Source organism: Phoxinus phoxinus, assembly GCF_949152265.1.
Source record: "Phoxinus phoxinus genome assembly, chromosome: 11".
Lineage (NCBI taxonomy): Eukaryota > Metazoa > Chordata > Actinopteri > Cypriniformes > Leuciscidae > Phoxinus > Phoxinus phoxinus.
The window spans coordinates 215,001-242,500 of NC_136886.1; the positions used below are offsets into that span (position 1 = coordinate 215,001).

At 47.9% G+C, this 27,500-nt stretch overlaps 1 protein-coding gene across 3 annotated transcripts in view; it reads right to left on the reverse strand.

Annotated features, from left to right (window-relative positions):
• kdm6al (lysine (K)-specific demethylase 6A, like) overlaps window positions 1-27,500 on the reverse strand; it is a gene marked incomplete at its 5' end in the record, with an annotated part of 56,268 nt that overhangs the window by 24,084 nt on the left and 4,684 nt on the right. The window contains 16 exons of one of the 3 annotated variants that reach the window (XM_079629017.1): window positions 174-823; window positions 1,331-1,645; window positions 2,563-2,670; window positions 3,619-3,696; window positions 4,143-4,256; window positions 9,322-9,456; window positions 9,733-9,952; window positions 12,295-12,393; window positions 12,503-12,629; window positions 14,331-14,424; window positions 14,676-14,710; window positions 15,675-15,729; window positions 16,032-16,152; window positions 16,470-16,528; window positions 19,065-19,114; window positions 22,245-22,353. In XM_079629017.1, the coding sequence (XP_079485143.1) occupies window positions 174-823; window positions 1,331-1,645; window positions 2,563-2,670; window positions 3,619-3,696; window positions 4,143-4,256; window positions 9,322-9,456; window positions 9,733-9,952; window positions 12,295-12,393; window positions 12,503-12,629; window positions 14,331-14,424; window positions 14,676-14,710; window positions 15,675-15,729; window positions 16,032-16,152; window positions 16,470-16,528; window positions 19,065-19,114; window positions 22,245-22,353 (2,369 nt within the window). Of the gene's footprint in view, window positions 1-173; window positions 824-1,330; window positions 1,646-2,541; window positions 2,671-3,618; window positions 3,697-4,142; window positions 4,257-9,321; window positions 9,457-9,732; window positions 9,953-12,294; window positions 12,394-12,502; window positions 12,630-14,330; window positions 14,425-14,675; window positions 14,711-15,674; window positions 15,730-16,031; window positions 16,153-16,469; window positions 16,529-19,064; window positions 19,115-22,244; window positions 22,354-27,500 lie in introns of all 3 variants that reach the window. The other 2 variants (XM_079629016.1, XM_079629018.1) reach the window with 2 other exon arrangements.

Genomic DNA, 27,500 nt, shown 5'->3' on the forward strand with positions numbered 1-27,500 from the left:
TGTGGGTGAGTAAATCATGGGCTCATTTTCATTTTTGGGCGAACTATCCCTTTAAGAATTAGTTTGACCAACGAGCAGTTAGTCAAGGGGTAATCAGATATACTTTTCAGATTCTTATTAGACAAGTCTGCCTGACTAGTTATGATCAGTGTACAGATAAAAACGAGATGTACCTGCAGGCCTTGAGGACGTCAGCGGATGTGGGGTAAATGGAGACGGTGGAGGACGAGAGCGTGGGTCTGTGAGGTGCTTTAGCGCACAGCTCCGGCGGCTCTAGCTTTAGCGGCTCCAGCTTCACCGGGCTTCGAGAGTCTTCCGAACACGCTCCTCCTCCACTCCCGTTAACGGTGACGGTGGAGCCAGGCTTGTTAAGGCTGGCCGAGGGCTCCACGGGTGACGGTGATGATGCGGACAGGGCGGAGGCGGGCGAGGAGGCGGTGGAGCTGCCCGGAGCCGTTAGCGTGGAGCCGGGGTGAACGTGGTTTAGCCGTGAGTTAGCGGCGGGAATCTCCTTCCCCCCGAGCTGCGGATCGTGTGCCGGAGAGCCGGGCCTGGACCTGGACCCGGGACTGTGGTGCTGGGTGGCAGTGGAGCCGTTGCTCTCTTTGGTCGGGCCGGTGCCGTGGGGAACACCTGAGGTAGCCGTTAGCGATGAGGAAGAGGACGAGGACGAGGAGGACTGGTGATTGACAGCCGGCTCCGAGGGAGTCGTAGAGGAATGTCCAACCTGATTGTGAGAGCCACCGTCGGCCGAACCACTGGAAGAGAGAGTCCGGTCTCCATTAGGACCCGCCCAATGCGAACCTGGACCCTTCTGAAGCCCCTGAATCAGGAGGAAAGTCAAAACAACAAGCATGAACAATCCGAGAAACTGTAGAAATGCTGGAAGTGTGCTCTCGATGAATGAACGCACTCGACAAAATGAAAAGATGCATAATAAAATGTTTTGCTTATGATCCTCACTGATGTAGAAAGTTTTGCTGGGTGTAACAATTTTAACAAGCAAAGTCATGTGATAACAGGTTCACAATGTGGGTCGTTTAGATGCTAAGAGTTCTGATGATGTTGCACATTGAGGAAAACAGCAGCACACACCAGATGCCGATCAGAGCTGGCATGATTGACCCGCTTCTGCACATAGTTCAGATAATCTAGAGTTTCTCATCTTATGGTTTTTAAATGTTGAAGCTGAAATATGTTTGGATAAATGTCTCCTAATGTTGCCAGAGCTGTGAGCGACTAATGCAGAATGGGGAGGATCATGAGCACGTGTTGAATCTAACGCTACAGAAGCGGTGTGGCTTCAGGCTAGAGTAGGAGCCGCTCAGACCTGAGTGGCGTTGAGGTTCTGGCTCCTCCACGGGTCTCCTGGGCTCCTGCAGCGGTGAGGTAGTGCGTTGGGGTGCAGGTAAGGCACGTCTCCGTTCGCTCTGCTCCCCGGCGTGTGATTATTGCCGACTGCAGGGGGTTGTGGGCCGGAGCGGGAGCCGGGACTGGGAGGCAGCGGCCCGTTGGCCAGCGGATGAGCGATGCAGGACGGGCGGGGGACCGGGCCTCGGGGAACAGCGTGAGCAGGCAGTGAGGGGACGCCCGAGGGCCCGTTGGGGAGAGAGGGTCGGACCGGGCCCGAGGAGTTCTGCCTCATCTGCAGGGAAAGGGCACAATCAACTCTGAATATTAAGCAAGTCAAACAAACACCTATTACAATCTAAAGGCCCGTGCACACCGGGACGATTATCGCTTAAGTACGCTTTTCCACCGTCGGGCCGATCCGGTCTATTACGTGCCGATCCGGCCCAGATATGGTTTATCTTCACTGTGGTCTGATAACGGAGCTCTATGGAATGCAATACAGTCGTCAACATTTAAAGTGGATCAAAACCTTTCATCAAAGTTAAACATGAATTATTAACAATACACGTTCTTATCTTAGGACAACTTTGATCTACTTTTTTGATCCACTGTACAAATGCATCATGCAAGAGTTATACGAGATGTAAATAGCGACCATTGTGGAGGATGATCAAAAATTTATTTTAATTTTATGATTAACTCCACGCACACTCCACCGGGTTCAGAACGGTGTGTAACAGAGTGACCAAAGTGGAAATTTACTGGAACTGTTCTTAGAAGAGTTCGACCCGACGGTGGAAGAGCGGCTACAGTGTCACAACAGTCTTAGTCCCGCTGTAGTCAATCACTTTATCCCTTAAAACTCATCTTTCATCACCAAAATGACATATTTAAGCATTTTTTCCTTGAAAAAGGCATGAAAAAATTCTTCATGCCTTAAAATATCAGTAACTCGACACCCTTGCCTCATTTAGTATGCGCTGTTCTATGAATATGCAAATGAGCCCCGCCTCCACTCACTCAGCTCAGAGATCCACTGGTTGACGATCACACGTTGATCTGATTGGTTACAAGGTAGTTTGTGACGTCAGAAACACCAGCGATTTCAAACCGTGTTTTTGAGACTGTCTTTGGTTCACTGCAGTTTTAAGGAGAAAATACTCAGCAATGCTGTCGACTTATGCGCACCTGTTGCTGGTTGTGACGCACCTGTTGCTGGTGCAGGTGCATGGCTGACAGCTGAGCCTCCAACTGATCCAGCATCTGCATCTGAACAGGCTTCAGGCTCGCACGGTTGGCTCGCAACTGTTCCAGCAACTGGGAGGAAGAGACATTCAGTGAACGGGGAGTAAGCGCAGCACAGACATTCATCAGTGATTAATAGTGAGGGACGTCACATGTGAAATCAACAGCATGGAAGTAGCAGCTCACAGGCCAACTAACACCGTCTAAACCAGTGGAGCCCAATCCTGTTCCCAGTCCAGATCTGATCACACACCTGAACCAGCCAATCCCTTCTTATTCCCTAAGAAAGTTTAAGCTAGTATGAAATGTAAATTTACCCAATTTTATATATACCCAATTAAAAATATTTTCTACGTGCATGTTGTGTCATCCTAACGTTTCATTTAAAAACTATTTTTTGAGCTTTTAATGTTTAATCAGACTGTTGTAACGATCTTCCAGTACTAGTGCCACGCCCACATCTCAACATCCAATCAACAACCAATGTGCAGAGCCAAGTCCCACCCTACATTTGTTCTTTTTTGATAATCGTTATAATCGGATGTAGGTCACAAAACTGATGCACCATATCGGTATCATCATTTTTAATGTTAGCGTTATCGGTTGTTCAACACGCATCACTGTTCAACATGATGGTTTTAAATTGCTTGAAATATGATTGGAATCACTTGAAGTGCAATGCAAGTCTGTCATAAAGGCTACATCAAATTATAATGAGTACATCATTATAATTGTGTTACAATTAAAGTCATGGCCTTTAATGCTGAGACTTTTGTGTTTGTAATCAGGCTCTCAGAAATGATATAAAAATTTGTATTTAGATTTATCGGCCAATATATCGGTTATCAGCTTTCAAATATAAAGAATTATCAGTTATCGGTATTGGCCAAAATGTTCATAGCGGTGCATCCATACACAGAGGAAAAGATCTGCCGCTCACACCGGGTCACAGCGCTCGACCGCAGGACAGCTCAGCACGAGGCCTGGCACACACACACACACACACACACACACACACACCTGCAGCTTCTGGGGAGACAGGTACCAGTTCGGGGTCGCTGGCGGTGCTGTACTGTTGGTCCAAGACTCTGAGGAGCTCTGAGAACACAGGAGAGATCAGGCTTCGCACAGATACTGTCAAAGCTAATTCCAGGACTTTAAGACCTACTTTCTGTTTTTTTCAAGGACTACAATCATATTTTATTTTTAAAAAATAATATAGAAAATAAATATTTGTGTGTGCTGTAAAGTGGTTAGAAAAAATCTGAATCGGCAGGTCAAACTCAATGAAAAATCGGAATCGGCCTAGAAAATTGTAATCGGTGCATCTCTAATATCGATAAAATAAAAAATATATTTCCTTTATATTGTCTTTCAATAATTCAAGCACTTATCAAGGGCTTCATAAAAATGGCTGTTTGTAAGGGTTTTCCAGGACTTAAATTTCAAGAAGTCAAATTCAAGTACTTCAAGCACCGTGTACGAACCCTGTAATTACCCCTGCCATTATTGCAGTCACATGACCGGAAGAGCCGAGCACAAACCTTGGCCGGGCTGCTGGTTCTCTTCCTCTTGGCAGGACTGGACTGATCGTCATCCAGTGGACTCACGTGGGCCGGCAGAGACTGAGCCGAACCCGACGCCCCGGGTTTACACGCCTGAGGGAGAACACACACACGTCAGGAGACACAGAGACTCAACACTTCTGACAGTCTGAAACTTTGGATTCGCTCATTCAACACATGTACAAGTCGTCGATCAATATTCCTCCACAATAGGCAGATCGAGAGGAATCGGGAGGAAAGGAGCTGCGAGTGGGCCGACTACAGCAGAGAGAAGCCTCTCCGAGGGAACGAGTAAATCAGGATTACAGCGTGAGCCTCGCATACTGTGTGTCCTCTTGACCAGCAGCATTGTTGAAGGGAAAGTTCATCCAAAAATTAGCCCATGATTTACTCGCCCTCAAGTCATCCTTCTCTCAGACGAACACAATAGGAGTTACATTAAAAAATGTCCTGGCTCTTCCAAGCTTTATAATGGTAGTTTCTGTTTTGAAGTCCATAAAAGTGCATCTATCCATCATAAAAGTGCATCTATCCATCATAAAAGTGCATCTGTCCATCAAAGTGCATCTGTCCATCATAAAAGTGCATCTATCCATCATAAAAGTGCATCTGTCCATCATAAAAGTGCATCTGTCCATCATAAAAGTGCATCCGTCCATCATAAAAGTGCATCCGTCCATCATAAAAGTGCATCTGTCCATCATAAAAGTGCATCTGTCTATCATAAAAGTGCATCTGTCTATCATAAAAGTGCATCTGTCCATCATAAAAGTGCATCTGTCCATCATAAAAGTGCATCCATCCATCATAAGTGCATCCGTCCATCATAAAAGTGCATCTGTCCATCATAAAAGTGCATCTGTCCATCATAAAAGTGCATCCATCCATCATAAAAGTGCATCCGTCCATCATAAAAGTGCATCTGTCCATCATAAAAGTGCATCCATCCATCATAAGTGCATCCGTCCATCATAAAAGTGCATCTGTCCATCATAAAAGTGCATCTGTCCATCATAAAAGTGCATCCGTCCATCATAAAAGTGCATCCGTCCATCATAAAAGTGCATCCGTCCATCATAAAAGTGCATCTGTCCATCATAAAAGTGCATCTGTCCATCATAAAAGTGCATCTGTCCATCATAAAAGTGCATCTGTCCATCATAAAAGTGCATCCGTCCATCATAAAAGTGCATCCATCCATCATAAGTGCATCCGTCCATCATAAAAGTGCATCTGTCCATCATAAAAGTGCATCTGTCCATCATAAAAGTGCATCTGTCCATCATCGTCCATCATAAAAGTGCATCCGTCCATCATAAAAGTGCATCTATCCATCATAAAAGTGCATCTGTCCATCATAAAAGTGCATCTATCCATCATAAAAGTGCATCTGTCCATCATAAAAGTGCATCTGTCCATGATAAAAGTGCATCTATCCATCATAAAAGTGCATCTATCCATCATAAAAGTGCATCTATCCATCATAAAAGTGCATCCGTCCATCATAAAAGTGCATCTATCCATCATAAAAGTGCATCTGTCCATCATAAAAGTGCATCTATCCATCATAAAAGTGCATCTGTCCATCATAAAAGTGCATCTGTCCATCATAAAAGTGCATCTGTCCATGATAAAAGTGCATCCGTCCATCATAAAAGTGCATCTGTCCATCATAAAAGTGCATCTGTCCATGATAAAAGTGCATCTGTCCATCATAAAAGTGCATCTGTCCATGATAAAAGTGCATCTATCCATCATAAAAGTGCATCTGTCCATCATAAAAGTGCATCCATCCATCATAAAAGTGCATCCATCCATCATAAAAGTGCATCCATCCATCATAAAAGTGCATCTGTCCATGATAAAAGTGCATCTATCCATCATAAAAGTGCATCTATCCATCATAAAAGTGCATCTATCCATCATAAAAGTGCATCTGTCCATCATAAAAGTGCATCTGTCCATCATAAAAGTGCATCCATCCATCATAAAAGTGCATCCATCCATCATAAAAGTGCATCTGTCCATGATAAAAGTGCATCTATCCATCATAAAAGTGCATCTATCCATCATAAAAGTGCATCTGTCCATCATAAAAGTGCATCTGTCCATCATAAAAGTGCATCCATCCATCATAAAAGTGCATCCGTCCATCATAAAAGTGCATCCGTCCATCATAAAAGTGGTCACTTTTATCATGAATGGATGCTTTTATTGTGGACTTTTGCCAGGACATTTTTAATGTAACTCTGATTGCGTTCGTCTGAGAGAAGAATGTCATAAACCCCGAGGATGACTTGAGGGCGAGTAAATCATGGGCTAATGTTTGGGTGAACTTTCCCTTTAAGGTCTTTCTGGAGGTTTATCTTGTCAGAATTGGATGAGATATAGATTCAGTCGCCACAAAGATAAAACGGTAAACAAATCCTTTTAAACCCCGTTTAAAGAACCATATTGTTGTTGTTCTACAGTATCAGAAACACTTAGGAGTGATTTTGACCAAACATGGTTTGTTATAACTGGACTAAACTGCACTCAGCGCATCGCTTCAATAACACAGGCCATTACATCCAGCGCTGAGACACGGCCTCGCTTCACGCCTGGAAACTCAAATTCTGTGATTAAATTCCTTAAAATATTTGACAAAGCTTTTAAATCATTTTTATAGCGATGGCAGATTATATGCATTTTACATGCACCATAACATTTTGAAGATCTTCTGTTCCTCAGCGAGAGCCTCTTCTCTAAGTCACATTCTCATATATGTTTTGAGAAATAACTCTATAAGCCACTTTTCTTTTTACCAGATCTAAGAGTGGCCATATTGACTCAGAATTGAAACGGAATTAATAAAACAGACAGGTGCTGACGGTCCTGATGTAGAGCTGCAGCTAAAGCACATTTACAGACGTCTGATTGTGTCCCCCCCACCCCCCACACCAAAACAACAACAGAGAAAAGATGCAAAAAATAATAATATAAAACACTTATTATGCATCAGTATCAATGAGAGAGAAAAACACGTCTCATTGTACTGTCATGAACACACACACACACGCGCGCGCGCACACACACTCGACTATGAACTACTCCAGCCGGACTGCGTCAGTGTTTGTTGTGGAACTGCAACACTAGAGGAACAACGACTGCAGGACTAATGACTACATCACAAACACAACTCTGGGTGAAAAACGGCACATTAGGGGCTTTCGCACCGGACAGCTCCAGGACCTCCGTTACAGGCACCGGCCACCAGAACTAGCGTTTCCCTGAGAACTAACTAACGGTTCCCAGAGAACTAACTAACGGTTCCCAGAGGACTAACGGTTCCCAGAGGACTAACTAACGGTTCCCAGAGGACTAACTAACGGTTCCCAGAGAACTAACGGTTCCCAGAGGACTAACTAACGGTTCCCAGAGGACTAACTAACGGTTCCCAGAGGACTAACTAACGGTTCCCAGAGAACTAACTAACGGTTCCCAGAGGACTAACTAACGGTTCCCAGAGGACTAACTAACGGTTCCCAGAGGACTAACTAACGGTTCCCAGAGAACTAACTAACGGTTCCCAGAGGACTAACTAACGGTTCCCAGAGGACTAACTAACGGTTCCCAGAGGACTAACTAACGGTTCCCAGAGGACTAACTAACGGTTCCCAGAGGACTAACTAACGGTTCCCAGAGGACTAACTAACGGTTCCCAGAGAACTAACGGTTCCCAGAGAACTAACTAACGGTTCCCAGAGGACTAACGGTTCCCAGAGGACTAACTAACGGTTCCCAGAGGACTAACTAACGGTTCCCAGAGAACTAACGGTTCCCAGAGGACTAACTAACGGTTCCCAGAGGACTAACTAACGGTTCCCAGAGGACTAACTAACGGTTCCCAGAGAACTAACTAACGGTTCCCAGAGGACTAACTAACGGTTCCCAGAGGACTAACTAACGGTTCCCAGAGGACTAACTAACGGTTCCCAGAGAACTAACTAACGGTTCCCAGAGGACTAACTAACGGTTCCCAGAGGACTAACTAACGGTTCCCAGAGGACTAACTAACGGTTCCCAGAGAACTAACGGTTCCCAGAGGACTAACTAACGGTTCCCAGAGGACTAACTAACGGTTCCCAGAGGACTAACTAACGGTTCCCAGAGAACTAACTAACGGTTCCCAGAGGACTAACTAACGGTTCCCAGAGGACTAACTAACGGTTCCCAGAGGACTAACTAACGGTTCCCAGAGGACTAACTAACGGTTCCCAGAGGACTTACTAACGGTTCCCTGAGAACTAACTAACGTTTCCCCGAGAACTAACGGTTCCCCGAGAACTAACTAACGGTTCCCCAGAACTAACTAACGGTTCCCCAGAACTAACTAACGGTTCCCCAGAACTAACTAACGGTTCCCAGAGAACTAACTAACGGTTCCCAGAGAACTAACTAACAGTTCCCAGAGAACTAACTAACGGTTCCCAGAGAACTAACTAACGGTTCCCAGAGAACTAACTAACGGTTCCCAGAGAACTAACTAACGGTTCCCAGAGAACTAACTAACGGTTCCCAGAGAACTAACTAACGGTTCCCAGAGAACTAACTAACGGTTCCCAGAGAACTAACTAACGGTTCCCAGAGAACTAACTAACGGTTTCCAGAGAACTAACGGTTCCCAGAGAACTAACGGTTCCCAGAGAACTAACTAACGGTTGAAGGAGGAGTCAGTGAGTTCCTCCAAAAGAGTTTCTAGAACTAAAACCGGTCCTAGTTCCTGCGGTGCGAACACGCCGGCATCCGGGAACTGCCCGATAGTGCTAGCAGCGCTGAAGAGCTCCTCGATGCGGAAGACCCTGATCACACACTTGTAGCATAAAACTCATTTCTGACCCAGATGTGTGTGTAGAGCTGCACTACTGAAGCTCACGTACTGAAACCACGCTACTGATCGACTCGCTGTCAAACTTTCTGGAAATGTAGGAATTAGCCGCTGGATTCCCCAAATACTCACAATATAGATATATAATTTGTGCAGTTCCAACAGTTACTGTGAACATGATGCGGCGAGCAGGAGCGTGGTTCCACCGGATGAGCCGCGTGCGTGCGTGTGTGTGTGTGCGTGTGTGTGTGTGAGGGGCGGTTCTCAGGGTGTGTGTCTATCTGGTCTCACCTGCTGGCCTGTGCTCTGGACACCCTGTCGGGACGTTAGCTCTGCTGGGATTGGGAGGCTCCAGGCTTCCTCAATACTAGGAAGCATTTTACTTTTACTCTGTAGACTATTGTGTTGGAGGTTACAGAACTGAGCCTAGGACGAAAACGCGTGAAAAAGACATGAAAACAGCCATCTGAGGACGAGCGGCGGAACAGTTCAAGCAGAGAGGCTAGTTCAGGCTAGTTTAGGCTAGTTCGAGAGGGCCTCAGCTGAATCAGTCAGAGTATCTCTAGCTGCAATGATCACTGGACTCACGCACACAAACGAAGAATGAAGGTGAAAGAAATCTGACACAAATTAACTGAACATATTCACAACAAATGCAACATGTACTGATCCCCACACAGACTCGCTCTGATTGGCTCTCACCTGCAGGTACTTGATGCGCGCCGCTAGCGCCGCGGTGTTGCTGCAGGCTTTGCTGCGCGTGGCGTTGACGTAGCACTTGATGGCGTCCTGCGGCTGGTTGCAGGACTCGTAGAGCGTGCCCAGATCCATCCAGGCGGCGGCGTGGCTGTGGTCCAGCTGCACCGCGCAGATGTACGCCTGCAGCGCGTCCATGGGCTGATTCTGCTGCTGATACAGCACGCTACGAGCACACGCTAGCAGGTTAATTACCTCAAACACATCCTCACACAGTATTCATGACCTGAGTTTTGAATTATGGGTGGCACTTCCGGTTTGGGGAACTTTCATTCAAAAAAGACTGAAAAGAATCATTTAGAATCACACGTGACCCTGGATAACTACACCAGTCTGGAGCCGCGCGGGTATATCTGTGGCAACAGCCAACTGTACAGTGTACGGCTCAACATTATAGATTTTACTTTTATGCCAAAAATCATGAGGATATTAAAGCTACACTGTGTGATTTTTACCCCCATCTAGCGGTGAAAAGGTATATGACCATCCAGTGAATATTAGTTTCTGTTCCTCTCAATTCCGATTTCGTTTTAACTCCTACGGTGGCCAATGTAGTCCAAGATTAACATGGCTTCCAGTTCGACCTCGTCCATGAGTGTTCCTTCAAGTGATGAGGTTACTTTAGAAAACTATTATAATTTGCAGTAATTTAATTTGTCAGTTAACATATAGGTTATGACATCTATGTAAAATGAATAATAGTTTTATGTTTTCGTTTATTTTTTTACAATTTCATTGCTGACATCAGCTATCAGTCCCAGACGAATGCAAGCTAATCTTAGTAAAGTAACTTTTATCAGTGCTATCGTTATTCTGTATATTGTACAACACCACTAGCGTAAGGAAACGTTTACATTGTAGGCTATATCATTTTCTCCATGAGCAGAGATCAGCTGATGTGACGGAGGGAGAGGGAGAGGGAAAGGAAAAAATAAAAACTGGGCCGGTGTCAGTGAATTGCGGAGACGCGAAAGGCGAAGCTTGAATTAATGGGTATGTCCCTCTTTGGCTAATATACTTTCAAGATGGAGGGGCAACATGGCGACCGACATTCGAACCCCTCACCCGTATGTATTTTCAATGGCATATTATACACTCACGAGAATACTTTATTACTTGAACGAAGTAAATATACATTAATGAGCACATATATTTTTTTTAAAGAACTACGTGTTTTTAGCTAAGAATAAACAAAAAAAGTTACACAGTGTAGCTTTAAGTAAAGATCATGATCCATGAAGATATTTAGTAAATGTCCTGCCGTAAATATATAACACATGTATATTTGTGAGTGAATGCAGCACAATCGTGAACATAAATGCACAACTTTAAAGGAGATTTTCTCAATGTTTAGATTTTTTTTGCACCTCAGATTCCAGATTTTCAATAGTTGTAACTTGGCCAAATATTGTCCTAAATCTCAATTTCAAAAAATTGACCCATGTGACTGGTTCTGTGGTCCAGGGTCACATAAGGTTGCCCTACAAATAAAGCTGATCCGACAGTTTTCAGATTTAATTTACGATATATCTCATTAATAATTCACTGGAATGCATGAAGAATCTCTCGCGTCTCTTTCCAGGTTTGTTTTCACGTGTCAATACAGTTTATAATCTGTCAAAATGAAGGATATCACTTTGAAATAGTATCACGCAACGCTAAAGTTACGGAACACTTTTGCCTAAGGCAACGTGCATCACATACTACAGATATGCATCATTACAGGGATGTTTAACCCGTCCGCTGTCGCTGTGGAAGGAGTCGAGCTTCTGGGGTTATTATGGTCTGTTGAAGCTTCTTGTTGATGCCTTTACATTTCCATTTAATGTTCGATGGTTGAAAGGCGAGTGGAACAATATCTCATTGTACCCAGTAAAAAAAAACGTATTATTGTGTTCATAGCGCAAGCCTTTCACTGATTACAGCTTAACGGAAGTCACACCCATAATTCACGCAAAGCATCATGGGGAATAAGATGGACACACACACAAGAATAATCAGATATATACGCAACAAAGCAGAACAACTGCAAGTGAGATTATTACGAGCCAGGAAACATGTCGTTTATGCATATTTCCATTGGACAATGAATAACGGAAGCATAGCCCGTCAGGGACGCACCGATACCGACATTTTGGCCGATACGATAATTCTTTATATTTGAAAGCCGACAACCGATATATTGGCCGATATACTGTCCTGTTGAACAGTGCGCACCGGAAGAGTCTCGGCTGCCGGAAATCATGCAGTATCGGCTTTTATCAGACACATTATCTTATCGGCTGATACGACATATCGTGCATCCCTAACAACACAACACAACAGCGCAGTCTTCATAACCCAAGCAGAGCTGCAGCGGAGCGCTTCAGGCCGAGGCTCGCGCGTCACATGACCTGCGGCTACAGACCGCTATAGTGCAGAAGATCCCGCTCTAGAGCGTGGCATGAGAAGCGAGCAGTGCGGAGTCAGCACACATCATCGTGACGAAGCGGCTCTGCGGATACGCACCCGATCGAGCACCACGTGTCTGCGCTGGCCTCAGACTTATCAATGGACTGTCTGTACGAGATGAAGGCGTCCTGGACCTTCCCGATACTGGAGTAGCACCTGCACAGAGCACACACACACACACACACACACACACACATACATACGCTAAACCCCCGCACATCAGCAAACGCTCGCTTCACGTGTGTGTTCACGTCATGTGACTGACCTGCCGAGGAAATACCAGGACTGGCCAGAGTTCGGATCGGCTTCCAGGGATTTCTGGAGACACTGGATAGCGTAGCTGTCCTTATTAGCTTTATCCCCCAGCAGCTCGACTGTATGATGCATCCAGCCTGTGTGTGTGTGTGTGTGTGTAAGTGAGTGAGTGTGTGAGTGAGTGAGTGAGTGAGTGAGTGTGTGTGTATGTGAGTGTGTGTGAGAGTGTGTGTATGTGTGTGTGTGTGTGAGTGAAAAAAAAAAAAAAGTCAAATTATTATTAACCACATGCCCTAATTGTAATGAAATTCAAAAACACTAAATTATTGTAATTTTTTATTTTATCTATACCCAACTTAAAAAATTTTAAGATTGATGCACAAGCACACACACACACCACTGAAAGTACATATACTGTATTTTACTTCATTATTTATTCAATTTTCTATAAATATTTTAATATCTATTAAATATACTTAATTTTCTTTTCTGACACAGCTACTCCAGTTCCTGTTAAAACACACTAGACATGCAAATTCTGTGCATTTTGGGCACTTTTTGTGTGAAACCATTTATTTTGTCCATCAAAAGTGTGCTTTCACTTTAATTGAGTGTGAGCTGCAGAAATAGCCTCTGCGCCGAAACCCGCGCTTCACTGCTCCCGCTCGCCGCTCCTGCTCCCGCTCGACGCTCCCGCTCGACGCTCCCGCTCGACGCTCCCGCTCGACGCTCCCGCTCGACGCTCCCGCTCGACGCTCCCGCTCGACGCTCCCCGCTCCCGCTCGACGCTCCCGCTCGACGCTCCCGCTCGACGCTCCCGCTCGACGCTCCCGCTCCCGCTCGACGCTCCCCGCTCCCGCTCGACGCTCCTGCTCCCGCTCGACGCTCCCCGCTCCCGCTCGACGCTCCTGCTCCCGCTCCCGCTCGACGCTCCTGCTCCCGCTCGACGCTCCTGCTCCCGCTCGACGCTCCCCGCTCCCGCTCGACGCTCCCCGCTCCCGCTCGACGCTCCCCACTACCGCTCCCCGCTCCCGCTCGACGCTCCCGCTCGACGCTCCCGCTCGACGCTCCCGCTCGACGCTCCCGCTCGACGCTCCCGCTCGACGCTCCCGCTCGACGCTCCCGCTCGACGCTCCCGCTCGACGCTCCCCGCTCCCGCTCGACGCTCCCGCTCGACGCTCCCGCTCGACGCTCCCGCTCGACGCTCCCGCTCGACGCTCCCGCTCGACGCTCCCGCTCGACGCTCCCGCTCGACGCTCCCGCTCGACGCTCCCGTTCGACGCTCGACGCTCCCGCTCGACGCTCCTGCTCCCGCTCGACGCTCCCGCACACAGATCACTGTGGTCTTGTCAACTAAACCATTTGGCAAGTTTTTAAAAGTAAACTTTCCATTCAGAATCTTATTGGCATCTATTTCCGCGTCTCGCGCTCATCATTCATCCACTCAAAGCGTAACGTTAAAGGGCGTCGCACACCGGACGAGACGCGTGGCGTAATTAACATTCGAACACATTATTCTCTATGAGTGCACACACACCGGCGTGTTTATTGCTGGCCACTAACTGAGAAAGTGTGCGTCCGATGTGCGATACGAGTTCTTCTAGACACGGCTCGGCGCTGCGCTTCTCGTCCACTCTTTGGCCGGATCGCATCGCAAACCAAAAACAAGTGTGTGCGGCGACAAGTGTGTGTGGCGACAAGTGTGTGTGGCGCGCTGTTGTTCTGTTTCTGAACAGAACATATATATATTATTCTATATATATATAAAATAATAAAATAAATAAGCACATGTACAAAAAAAGAGAAGAAAAAGGAGACTCGACGAGGCGAGTTCTTACCCAGCTGCTGTAAGGTGGCGGCCTTCACCTGCACAGGTAAAGCCTCGGTCAGCAGGAGACTCTCGTACGCCTCTTTAGCGGTGCGATACCTCTTCTGTCACACAAGCAGAGTCACTGATCACATGGGTTCTGAGCGCTACAACACCAATCTCTACTGTCATGTGATCCTGCAGTGAGCGCTCGGGGCGGAGGGCAGCCATAGCAACACCCCGGCAACCCCTCTCTCCTGTTGCTATAGCAACACCAACCCAATTTCAGTTCAGAAAGTGCGAACATGACCTCATGCATCACGGCAGAGTTAGTGTGTGTGCGGTTAGGGTAGATGGAGGTGTAACTGGGACTCACCTGAATCTCGTATAGATGCGCGATGTGGAACTGAACTACAAACACAAACACACAAAGACAAGAATCAGCAGCAAATTCAGAACCGCAGGAAGAAAGTGCATGTGTGTGCGTGCGTGTGTGTGTGTGAGAGAGAGAGAAACTGTGTGTGTGTGTGTGTGAGAGAGAGTGTGCATGTGTGTGTGATAGCGAGAGAGTGTGTGTGTGTGTGTGTGTGTGAGAGAGTGTGCGTGTGTGTGATAGCGAGAGAGTGTGTGTGTGTGTGTGTGAGAGAGAGTGTGTGTGTGTGTGTGTGAGAGAGAGTGTGTGTGTGTGTGTGTGAGAGAGAGTGTGTGTGTGTGTGTGTGTGTGAGAGAGAGTGTGTGTGTGTGTGTGTGAGAGAGAGTGTGCATGTGTGTGCGTGCGTGTGTGTGAGAGAAAGTGTGTGTGTGTGTGAGAGAGTGTGCATGTGTGTGTGATAGCGAGAGAGTGTGTGTGTGTGTGTGAGCGAGAGAGAGAGAGTGTGCGAGCGAGAGAAAGAGTGTGTGTGTGAGAGAGTGTACATGTGTGTGTGATAGCGAGAGAGAGTGTGTGTGTGTGTGTGTAAGAGAGTGCATGTGTGCGCATGTGAGAGCGAGTGTGTGTGAGGAAGAGAGCGAGTGTGTGAGGGAGGGAGAGAGAGAGAGAGAGAGAGAGAGAGAGAGAGAGAGAGAGAGAGAGAGAGAGAGAGAGAGAGAGAGAGAGAGAGAGAGAGAGAGAGAGAGAGTGTTATGGTAAGGGGCGGGACATATCCCAAACACACTAAAAACGCTCGACCAATCGCAACACACTGCTCCAGCCGACCAATCAGAGCACAGTGTACTTTTCAGAAGGCGGGGCTTCACAGAGACCTGCATAATAGGTCCTAATAGAGGTTTGATCAGCACTAAACATCCGTCACACTCGTCCTAAAGTCTCCTAATGAATCTGTAATCAGTGTGTGTGCGCTCAGAAGTGTGTGTGATGGAGACTGAAGGAACTTACTCTCAGCTTTAGACAAAGTGCAGTGACTGGAGTCGATGAGCGCCAGCTGAAAGTGCTGCGGACACACAGGGACAAACACACCTGTCACTCCCAGACCTCACTAATGGAGCGCCGGCAAACAGGGCATTACATACGAACACAATAGAATATCACATAAATAAATGACAGACAGAAACGGTCCAAATCTAATTCAGAAGCCGTCAACACTGATTGACATGTCAGAGATCACGTCACATGAGTTTCAGCCTGTCTATGTTTTCATGTAAATCACAGAAGTTCACGAACACTGCTGAGGAAAAAGAACGAGAAACTACCACACATAAACTAAGTGTGTGTCCACCCCACTGCGTGTCCTACCTTTAAGCTCGACTCGTAGTCCGTGTTGACTTTGAACATCAGGCCGAGACGCAGGTGAATCTCTTTAGCTCGAGAGAAGCCGGGGTCGATGTACAGCACCTCCTGAAACGCCTTGATCGCCCTGAGAGCGCACGCACACACACACACGCACGCACACGCACACGCACACGCACACACACACACACACACGTCATGTCAACATGTGACTGAGGCAACAAACGATACATTAAATAAGACTAAATCTACTGGCGGCAGCCAAACCCGTCATCGCATGCAGATTAACATGGAAGTAAACGTGATCTCCCAGATTCAGCCCACATGACCTGAACATCACCATGGAAACGATGCATCTGATGTCATTCACGTCACATGGCGTCCAAAATGCCAATTTAACATGTTGCGTTCACACTCCTGACGTGTCGATGTGAAGATACTCACCACTGAAATGCGTTGTAATGGAAGTAAACCATCCCGAGGCCGTACAGAAAGGCAGCGTTCTAGAGAGAAGAAGAGTGTGCTGTCATTATACAGTTCTAGAGCGAGAGGAGAGTGCTGTCATTATACAGTTCTAGAGCGAGAGGAGTGTGCTGTCATTATACAGTTCTAGAGCGAGAGGAGTGTGCTGTCATTATACAGTTCTAGAGCGAGAGGAGAGTGCTGTCATTATACAGTTCTAGAGCAAGAGGATAGTGCTGTCATTATACAGTTCTAGAGCAAGAGGAGAGTGTGCTGTCATTATACAGTTCTAGAGCGAGAGGATAGTGCTGTCATTATACAGTTCTAGAGCGAGAGGAGAGTGCTGTCATTATACAGTTCTAGAGCGAGAGGAGAGTGTGCTGTCATTATACAGTTCTAGAGCGAGAGGAGAGTGCTGTCATTATACAGTTCTAGAGCGAGAGGAGTGTGCTGTCATTATACAGTTCTAGAGCGAGAGGAGTGTGCTGTCATTATACAGTTCTAGAGCGAGAGGAGAGTGCTGTCATTATACAGTTCTAGAGCGAGAGGAGAGTGCTGTCATTATACAGTTCTAGAGCAAGAGGAGAGTGCTGTCATTATACAGTTCTAGAGCGAGAGGAGAGTGCTGTCATTATACAGTTCTAGAGCGAGAGGAGAGTGTGCTGTCATTATACAGTTCTAGAGCAAGAGGAGAGTGTGCTGTCATTATACAGTTCTAGAGCGAGAGGATAGTGCTGTCATTATACAGTTCTAGAGCGAGAGGAGAGTGCTGTCATTATACAGTTCTAGAGCGAGAGGAGAGTGCTGTCATTATACAGTTCTAGAGCGAGAGGAGAGTGCTGTCATTATACAGTTCTAGAGCGAGAGGAGAGTGCTGTCATTATACAGTTCTAGAGCAAGAGGATAGTGCTGTCATTCTAGAGCAAGAGGATAGTGCTGTCATTATACAGTTCTAGAGCGAGAGGATAGTGCTGTCATTATACAGTTCTAGAGCGAGAGGAGAGTGCTGTCATTATACAGTTCTAGAGCAAGAGGAGAGTGCTGTCATTATACAGTTCTAGAGCAAGAGGATAGTGCTGTCATTATACAGTTCTAGAGCGAGAGGAGAGTGCTGTCATTATACAGTTCTAGAGCGAGAGGAGAGTGCTGTCATTATACAGTTCTAGAGCGAGAGGAGAGTGCTGTCATTATACAGTTCTAGAGCGAGAGGAGAGTGCTGTCATTATACAGTTCTAGAGCGAGAGGAGAGTGCTGTCATTATACAGTTCTAGAGCGAGAGGAGTGTGCTGTCATTATACAGTTCTAGAGCGAGAGGAGAGTGTGCTGTCATTATACAGTTCTAGAGCGAGAGGAGTGTGCTGTCATTATACAGTTCTAGAGCGAGAGGAGAGTGCTGTCATTATACAGTTCTAGAGCGAGAGGAGTGTGCTGTCATTATACAGTTCTAGAGCGAGAGGAGTGTGCTGTCATTATACAGTTCTAGAGCGAGAGGAGAGTGCTGTCATTATACAGTTCTAGAGCGAGAGGAGAGTGCTGTCATTATACAGTTCTAGAGCAAGAGGAGAGTGCTGTCATTATACAGTTCTAGAGCGAGAGGAGAGTGCTGTCATTATACAGTTCTAGAGCAAGAGGAGAGTGCTGTCATTATACAGTTCTAGAGCAAGAGGATAGTGCTGTCATTATACAGTTCTAGAGCGAGAGGAGAGTGTGCTGTCATTATACAGTTCTAGAGCAAGAGGATAGTGCTGTCATTATACAGTTCTAGAGCGAGAGGAGAGTGCTGTCATTATACAGTTCTAGAGCAAGAGGATAGTGCTGTCATTATACAGTTCTAGAGCAAGAGGATAGTGCTGTCATTATACAGTTCTAGAGCAAGAGGAGAGTGCATTCATTATACAGTTCTAGAGCAAGAGGAGAGTGTGCTGTCATTATACAGTTCTAGAGCAAGAGGATAGTGCTGTCATTATACAGTTCTAGAGCAAGAGGATAGTGCTGTCATTATACAGTTCTAGAGCGAGAGGATAGTGCTGTCATTATACAGTTCTAGAGCGAGAGGAGAGTGTGTTCAGTTAAGCAAGAGTCATCAGAAAAAAAACTACATGCAACCAAATCCTGATCAGTCAGAGCACCCCCTCGAACACGATCAAAACCACACAGGAAGATTTCACTACAACTGTCAATCAACACACACACTTACGCACACACTAACACAAAGACACACACTATCACAAAGATACACACAATCACCCAAACACAAACAAACACACACTCAACCAAACACAGTCACACAAACACACACGCTTACAATGTGCTATAATCAAACGCACACACACAAACACTCACACAACACACACACACACACACACACACACACACACACACACACACAAACACAAACACTCAGACAACACACACGCGCAGACACACAAACACTCACACAACACACACACACACACACAAACACTCACACAACACACACATGCGCAGACACACAAACACTCAAGGAACGCTGATGTCTTAACTCATCCGGTGTCTGCTCACCTTCCAGTAATAATTAACTAATAATAATAATATTACCTTCCAGTAGTCTGATTGTAAACTGTAGTAGCGCTGGTAGGCTGATAATGCTGCAACACAGAAACACAGGTGTGTGAGGTGAGGCCCGCAGGTGTGGGTCGTGCCAGAAGCACAGGTGTGTGAGGTGAGGCTCGCAGGTGTGGGTCGTGCCAGAAGCACAGGTGTGTGAGGTGAGGCCAGCACAGAAGCACAGGTGTGTGAGGTGAGGCCCGCAGGTGTGGGTCGTGCCAGAAGCACAGGTGTGTGAGGTGAGGCTCGCAGGTGTGGGTCGTGCCAGAAGCACAGGTGTGTGAGGTGAGGCCCGCAGGTGTGGGTCATGCTAGAAGCACATGTGTGTGAGGTGAGGCCTGCAGGTGTGGGTCGTGCCAGAAGCACAGGGGTGTGAGGTGAGGCCCGCAGGTGTGGGTCGTGCCAGAAGCACAGGGGTGTGAGGTGAGGCCCGCAGGTGTGGGTCGTGCCAGAAGCACAGGTGTGTGAGGTGAGGCTCGCAGGTGTGGGTCGTGCCAGAAGCACAGGGGTGTGAGGTGAGGCCCGCAGGTGTGGGTCGTGCCAGAAGCACAGGTGTGTGAGGTGAGGCTCGCAGGTGTGGGTCGTGCCAGAAGCACAGGGGTGTGAGGTGAGGCCCGCAGGTGTGGGTCGTGCCAGAAGCACAGGTGTGTGAGGTGAGGCTCGCAGGTGTGGGTCGTGCTAGAAACACAGGTGTGTGAGGTGAGGCCCGCAGGTGTGGGTCATGCCAGAAGCACAGGTGTGTGAGGTGAGGCTCGCAGGTGTGGGTCGTGCCAGAAGCACAGGTGTGTGAGGTGAGGCTCGCAGGTGTGGGTCGTGCCAGAAGCACAGGTGTGTGAGGTGAGGCTCGCAGGTGTGGGTCGTGCTAGAAGCACAGGTGTGTGAGGTGAGGCTCGCAGGTGTGGGTCGTGCTAGAAGCACAGGTGTGTGAGGTGAGGCTCGCAGGTGTGGGTCGTGCTAGAAACACAGGTGTGTGAGGTGAGGCTCGCAGGTGTGGGTCGTGCTAGAAGCACAGGTGTGTGAGGTGAGGCTCGCAGGTGTGGGTCGTGCCAGAAGCACAGGTGTGTGAGGTGAGGCCCGCAGGTGTGGGTCGTGCTAGAAACACAGGTGTGTGAGGTGAGGATCGCAGGTGTGGGTCGTGCTAGAAGCACATGTGTGTGAGGTGAGGCCAGCACAGAAGCACAGGTGTGTGAGGTGAGGATCGCAGGTGTGGGTCGTGCTAGAAACACAGGTGTGTGAGGTGAGGCTCGCAGGTGTGGGTCGTGCCAGAAGCACAGGTGTGTGAGGTGAGGCCCGCAGGTGTGGGTCGTGCCAGAAGCACAGGTGTGTGAGGTGAGGCTCGCAGGTGTGGGTCGTGCCAGAAGCACAGGTGTGTGAGGTGAGGCCCGCAGGTGTGGGTCGTGCCAGAAGCACAGGTGTGTGAGGTGAGGCTCGCAGGTGTGGGTCGTGCTAGAAACACAGGTGTGTGAGGTGAGGCCCGCAGGTGTGGGTCGTGCCAGAAGCACAGGTGTGTGAGGTGAGGATCGCAGGTGTGGGTCGTGCTAGAAACACAGGTGTGTGAGGTGAGGATCGCAGGTGTGGGTTGTGCTAGAAGCACAGGTGTGTGAGGTGAGGCCCGCAGGTGTGGGTCGTGCCAGAAGCACAGGTGTGTGAGGTGAGGCTCGCAGGTGTGGGTCGTGCTAGAAACACAGGTGTGTGAGGTGAGGCCCGCAGGTGTGGGTCGTGCCAGAAGCACAGGTGTGTGAGGTGAGGATCGCAGGTGTGGGTTGTGCTAGAAGCACAGGTGTGTGAGGTGAGGCCCGCAGGTGTGGGTCGTGCCAGAAGCACAGGTGTGTGAGCTGAGGATCGCAGGTGTGGGTCGTGCTAGAAGCACAGGTGTGTGAGGTGAGGCCCGCAGGTGTGGGTTGTGCTAGAAGCACAGGTGTGTGAGGTGAGGATCGCAGGTGTGGGTTGTGCTAGAAGCACAGGTGTGTGAGGTGAGGCCCGCAGGTGTGGGTCGTGCCAGAAGCACAGGTGTGTGAGGTGAGGCCCGCAGGTGTGGGTCGTGCCAGAAGCACAGGTGTGTGAGCTGAGGATCGCAGGTGTGGGTCGTGCTAGAAGCACAGGTGTGTGAGGTGAGGCCCGCAGGTGTGGGTTGTGCTAGAAGCACAGGTGTGTGAGGTGAGGATCGCAGGTGTGGGTTGTGCTAGAAGCACAGGTGTGTGAGGTGAGGCCCGCAGGTGTGGGTCGTGCCAGAAGCACAGGTGTGTGAGCTGAGGATCGCAGGTGTGGGTCGTGCTAGAAGCACAGGTGTGTGAGGTGAGGATCGCAGGTGTGGGTTGTGCTAGAAGCACAGGTGTGTGAGGTGAGGCCCGCAGGTGTGGGTCGTGCCAGAAGCACATGTGTGTGAGGTGAGGCCCGCAGGTGTGGGTCGTGCCAGAAGCACATGTGTGTGAGGTGAGGCCCGCAGGTGTGGGTCGTGCCAGAAGCACAGGTGTGTGAGGTGAGGCCCGCAGGTGTGGGTCGTGCCAGAAGCACAGGTGTGTGAGGTGAGGCTCGCAGGTGTGGGTCGTGCTAGAAGCACAGGTGTGTGAGGTGAGGCCCGCAGGTGTGGGTCGTGCCAGAAGCACAGGTGTGTGAGGTGAGGCCCGCAGGTGTGGGTCGTGCCAGAAGCACAGGTGTGTGAGGTGAGGCCCGCAGGTGTGGGTCGTGCCAGAAGCACAGGTGTGTGAGGTGAGGCCCGCAGGTGTGGGTCGTGCCAGAAGCACATGTGTGTGAGGTGAGGCCCGCAGGTGTGGGTCGTGCCAGAAGCACAGGTGTGTGAGGTGAGGCCCGCAGGTGTGGGTCGTGCCAGAAGCACAGGTGTGTGAGGTGAGGCCCGCAGGTGTGGGTCGTGCTAGAAGCACAGGTGTGTGAGGTGAGGCTCGCAGGTGTGGGTCGTGCTAGAAACACAGGTGTGTGAGGTGAGGCCCGCAGGTGTGGGTCGTGCCAGAAGCACAGGTGTGTGAGGTGAGGCCCGCAGGTGTGGGTCGTGCTAGAAGCACAGGTGTGTGAGGTGAGGATCGCAGGTGTGGGTCGTGCCAGAAGCACAGGTGTGTGAGGTGAGGCCCGCAGGTGTGGGTCGTGCCAGAAGCACAGGTGTGTGAGGTGAGGCCCGCAGGTGTGGGTCGTGCTAGTGAGCGGGAGACTGCGCACCTTTAGGATACTCCTCGAGTAACAGGCTGAAGTGGCCCAGCTGGCAGAAGAGCTCGGGGTCCACCTTCCCTTCCGCTCTCAGGATCAGGGACTCGTAGCAGCGAACCGCCTGTGAGACACATCACACATTACCACTACTCACACTGATCAATACATACAACAAATAAGGAATGGTAAAAGAATTTTGTATTTAAAAAAGAACTTCCAGTGAATAAACTTAATATACACGTAATAATTATAATAATGGTAACAATGTAAGGACAGCAGTGTTACTGGCTGCAGTCCTAATTGTTGGTGATTTTAATATCCATGTAGATAATGAAGACACATTGGGATTGGCATTTAGAGACATTCTGAACTCGATTGGAGTTAGACAACACGTGTCAGGAACTACTCAGTATAATCAGACTCCAGAACTAATATTGTCACATGGAATCAATGTTGATTCTGTTTAAACTCTGCCAAGGCTGCAAAGCCGACTCCGTGTTATAAATATGTTAGACCGATCACTTCTGCCACTAAAGATTGCTTTATCAATAATCTTCCTAATCAGTTTCTTCATCTCAGCATCCCGGATAGCTTAGAAGAACTTGATATTGCAACAGAAACTTTTAACTCTCTCTGTTCCAGCACTTTAGACACAGTTGCTCCGCTGCGCTTAAAGAAGATTAAAGAACATAGTCCAACGCCGTGGCACAACGAGCACACTCTCTCACACACACACACACACACACACAGCCGTGGCACAACGAGCACACTCACACACACACACACTCGGCCCTTAAGAGAAGCAGCCAGAAACATGGAGCGCAACTGGAAGAAAACAAAACTAGAGGTATCTCGCATCTCATGGAAGGAGAGCTCGATTGCTTACAGAGAGGCTTTAAAAGCTGCTAGATCTGCTTATTTTTCAACACTATTAGAAGTAGGGGTGTCCATGGTTAACCGATTAACTGTTAAAAATTGCGTAACCGAGCGAAAATTTTGCTCGGTTAAGTGGCGTGCATTGAATTTAGTTCTAATACATTTTTGCACCACCCGAGCGCTCCCAGACATTTGTAATGTCCACAAGAAGTCATGACCAGTTTTCTAATATGAAGCGGGCAAAGAAAAGCACAGCGTGGGAGCACTTTAAAATCGAGAATGACGGGGCAAAATGCAAGTATTGCAATGCAGTGCTTAGATATACATCAAGTACAACCTCATTGTTGTACCATCTCAACAGCCAACACCATCTCAACAGCCAACACCCGCGAACGCAAAAGTCAGTGACCTACTTTAACTGCTCTGTCCTTACCACTGCGTTTTATTTCTATAAATTAATTTAGTTTCAAATGTGGTCCAACCAGTTATTAAAGGTGTTAAAAATGAACTAGCCCTTTCTCGTGGGTCTGTATCTCGGGGTTGCGGCGCGCACACTGTGGTGCTGCACCCCGATCACACTAAATGCGTCTCTATAGCACGCAGTGAGTTTATCGTGTGTATACGCGAAAATTAGTTTTTCCGTGCATAGGATACGCATGGGCTGGTTAGGGTAGGTTTAGTAGTGGTGTGGGGTGCGTGTGTATTACACGCAATGAGGTGCGTATCAAATGAATGCGAAAACTGAGTATCATATGCACGTAAAAACTCATTTTCGTGTATAAATTGCACGATAAACACACTGCGTGCTATAGAGACGCATTTACGGGTTAACCGAGTATTAACCGCTAATGGCCTCGGTTAACGGTTAATGAAAAACTTGAAAACGTGCAGCCCTAATTAGAAGAAAATAAACATAATCCAAGGTATTTATTTGAAACAGTGGCTAAACTAACCCTTTGTTTGACAGTCATATCCAGTACATTATTATATAGCACTGTTGAACCGAGGCCGTAAAATAATGAAGACGGATAAAGTGAGCGCTGTGATCAGGTGATCTGCCCAGCCTGGCAAAATAAAGTCCCGCCTCCAACACATCGGCCAATCAGAAACACTTATCCTGCACAAGGACTCGGCTAACAGCGGTCTCTCAGCTAGGCTAGGTCGAGCCGCTGGTGGCAAACACACGGGTCCTCACAGGGTCATCACCACAGAAACTCTCTGTATCGCGAGCGCTGTGGAGGAACGGCCTCATCGGCTCACAGAAGAGAACGTCTGCTCGTCCAATGAGCAACAGGAAGGAAAACCGTATATCAAACCATGGACTTAAGCATGAGAATCAGCAATAGCACACTACAGATCCTGGAGGAAACGCAGGAGACTCCCGGATGATGTCAGGAGCTCAAAGCTGTGTGTGTCACACTGCACACTAAACACACACACACACACCAGACCGTTATTATATAATCATTCATCACACCTCAACACTCACAGGGGATTCAAAACAGAAGCATGTAGACAAACATCATGAACGTAAACCTGCAGTTTACAATGATGAAGAAGCAGTGTGTGTGTGTGTGTGTGTGTGTGTGTGTGTGTGTGTGTGTGTCATCACTCTTTTACTCGTCTCAGAGAGAAACATCTCTCAAACACACGAGCCAACACGAAGCAGCGGTCATTAACCGAGATCACACACTTCTGCTTCTACACTGCAGATCTCTCTCTCTCACACACGTTCCTCTCGCTCCATCTGTGGACCAGCGCCACCTGCAGTTCAGGAGGAATCCTTCATCCAGAGGACAGAGCGTTCACATGATCCGCTCACACGTCGTTCATTCGATTTTAAACTCAAGGTTTTACTTTATTCTCTAACCCTGACACACACACACACACACACGTGTCTCTCTCTCTCTCTCACACACACACACACACACACACACACACACACACGTCTGTCTCTCTCTCACACACACACACACACACACACACACACACACACACACACACACGTCTGTCTCTGTGTCTCTCTCTCTCTCTCTCTCTCTCTCTCACACACACACACACACACACGTCTGTCTCTCTCTCTCTCTCTCACACACACACACACACACGTCTCTCTCTCTCTCACACACACACACACACACGTCTGTCTCTCTCTCTCTATCTCTCTCTCTCTCACACACACACGTCTCTCTCTCACACACACACACACACGTCTCTCTCACACACACACACACACACGTGTCTGTCTCTCTCTCTCTCTCACACACACACACACATCTCTCTCTCTCTCTCTCTCTCTCTCTCTCTCTCACACACACACACACACACACACACACACAGAAGTGTAACATCTCTATTATGGAATACATAACAGAACTCATCATAACACAAGACTGTCAACATGCAAGCCTCATAAACATGAACCGCAGAAAAGATCTGAACGTTTCTACAGACGTGTGTGTGAGAGAGAGAGAGACGTGTGTGTGTGTGTGTGTGTGTGTGTCGTGATCTGTAGACATTGAACATCGACACACTGGTTTACTGATTAGCCAAAGACTTCACTGAGACGATAGAAGACACCAAAATTAATCTGGAAATGCATTACAGGGTCAGTTCAGATCACGAGATGCAACAAGTGTGTTAAAATAAGAAACCGCGTATCTGCGTAATACACACACACACACACGTCTCTCTCTCCCACACACACACACGTCTCTCTCTCTCACACACACACACACACACGGTCTACAGGTCAGCTCAAACACTGTCCGTAACAGAACATTAGAAATAATCACACTAATCGACCGTCAGGCATCGCCGTGCAGCACCTGATGAAGATGATGATGAAGATGATGATGAAGATGATGATGATGAAGATGATGATGAAGATGATCAGGATTATTATGATGATGATGATCAGGATTATTATGACGATGAAGATATTGATCGCCACGTGGAGTTTGATAGAAGGGTTAGTTCACACACAAGTGATCCTTCGGTGTGGAGTTATCGTGACGTTACGGTGTGGAGTTATACACTCCATACACTCATCCATCCATCCATCCATACACATCCATCCACTCATCCATCCATCCATCCATACACTCATCCATCCATCCATTCATACACTCATCCATCCATCCACTCATCCATCCATCCATCCATACACTCATCCATCCATCCATCCATCCATCCATCCATCCATACACTCATCCATCCACTCAACCATCCATCCATACACTCATCCATCCATCCATCCACTCATCCATCCATACACTCTCATCCATCCATCCTTCCATACACTCACTCATCCATCCATCCATCCATACACTCACTCATCCATCCATCCATCCATACACTCACTCATCCATCCATCCATACACTCACTCATCCATCCATCCATCCATACACTCACTCATCCATCCATCCACTCATCCATCCATCCATCCACTCATCCATCCATCCATCCACTCATCCATCCATCCACTCATCCATCCATCCACTCACTCATCCATCCATCCATACACTCACCCATCCATCCATACACTCACTCATCCATCCATCCTTCCATACACTCACTCATCCATCCATCCATCCATACACTCACTCATCCATCCATCCATCCATACACTCACTCATCCATCCATCCATACACTCACTCATCCATCCATCCATCCATACACTCACTCACTCATCCATCCATCCATCCACTCATCCATCCATCCATCCATCCATCCACTCATCCATCCACTCATCCATCCATCCACCCATACACTCACTCATCCATCCATCCATCCACTCATCCATCCATCCATCCACTCATCCATACACTCACTCATCCATCCATCCATACACTCACCCATCCATCCATCCATACACTCACTCATCCATCCATCCATCCATCCATACACTCACTCATCCATCCGCTCATCACTCCATCCGCTCATCACTCCATCCGCTCATCACTCCATCCGCTCATCACTCCATCCGCTCATCACTCCATCCGCTCATCACTCCATCCGCTCATCACTCCATCCGCTCATCCATCCATCCGCTCATCTCTCCATCCACTCATCACTCCATCCACTCATCTCTCCATCCACTCATCCATCAGCATCATCTCTCCATCTGCTCATCTCTCCATCCGCTCATCTCTCCATCCACTCATCCATCCATCCGCTCATCCCTCCATTCGCTCATCTCTCCATACACTCATCCATACACACACTCATCCATCCATCCATACACACACTCATCCATCCATCCATACACACACACTCATCCATCCATCCATACACACACACTCATCCATCCATCCATACACACACACTCATCCATCCATCCATACACACACACTCATCCATCCATCCATACACACACACTCATCCATCC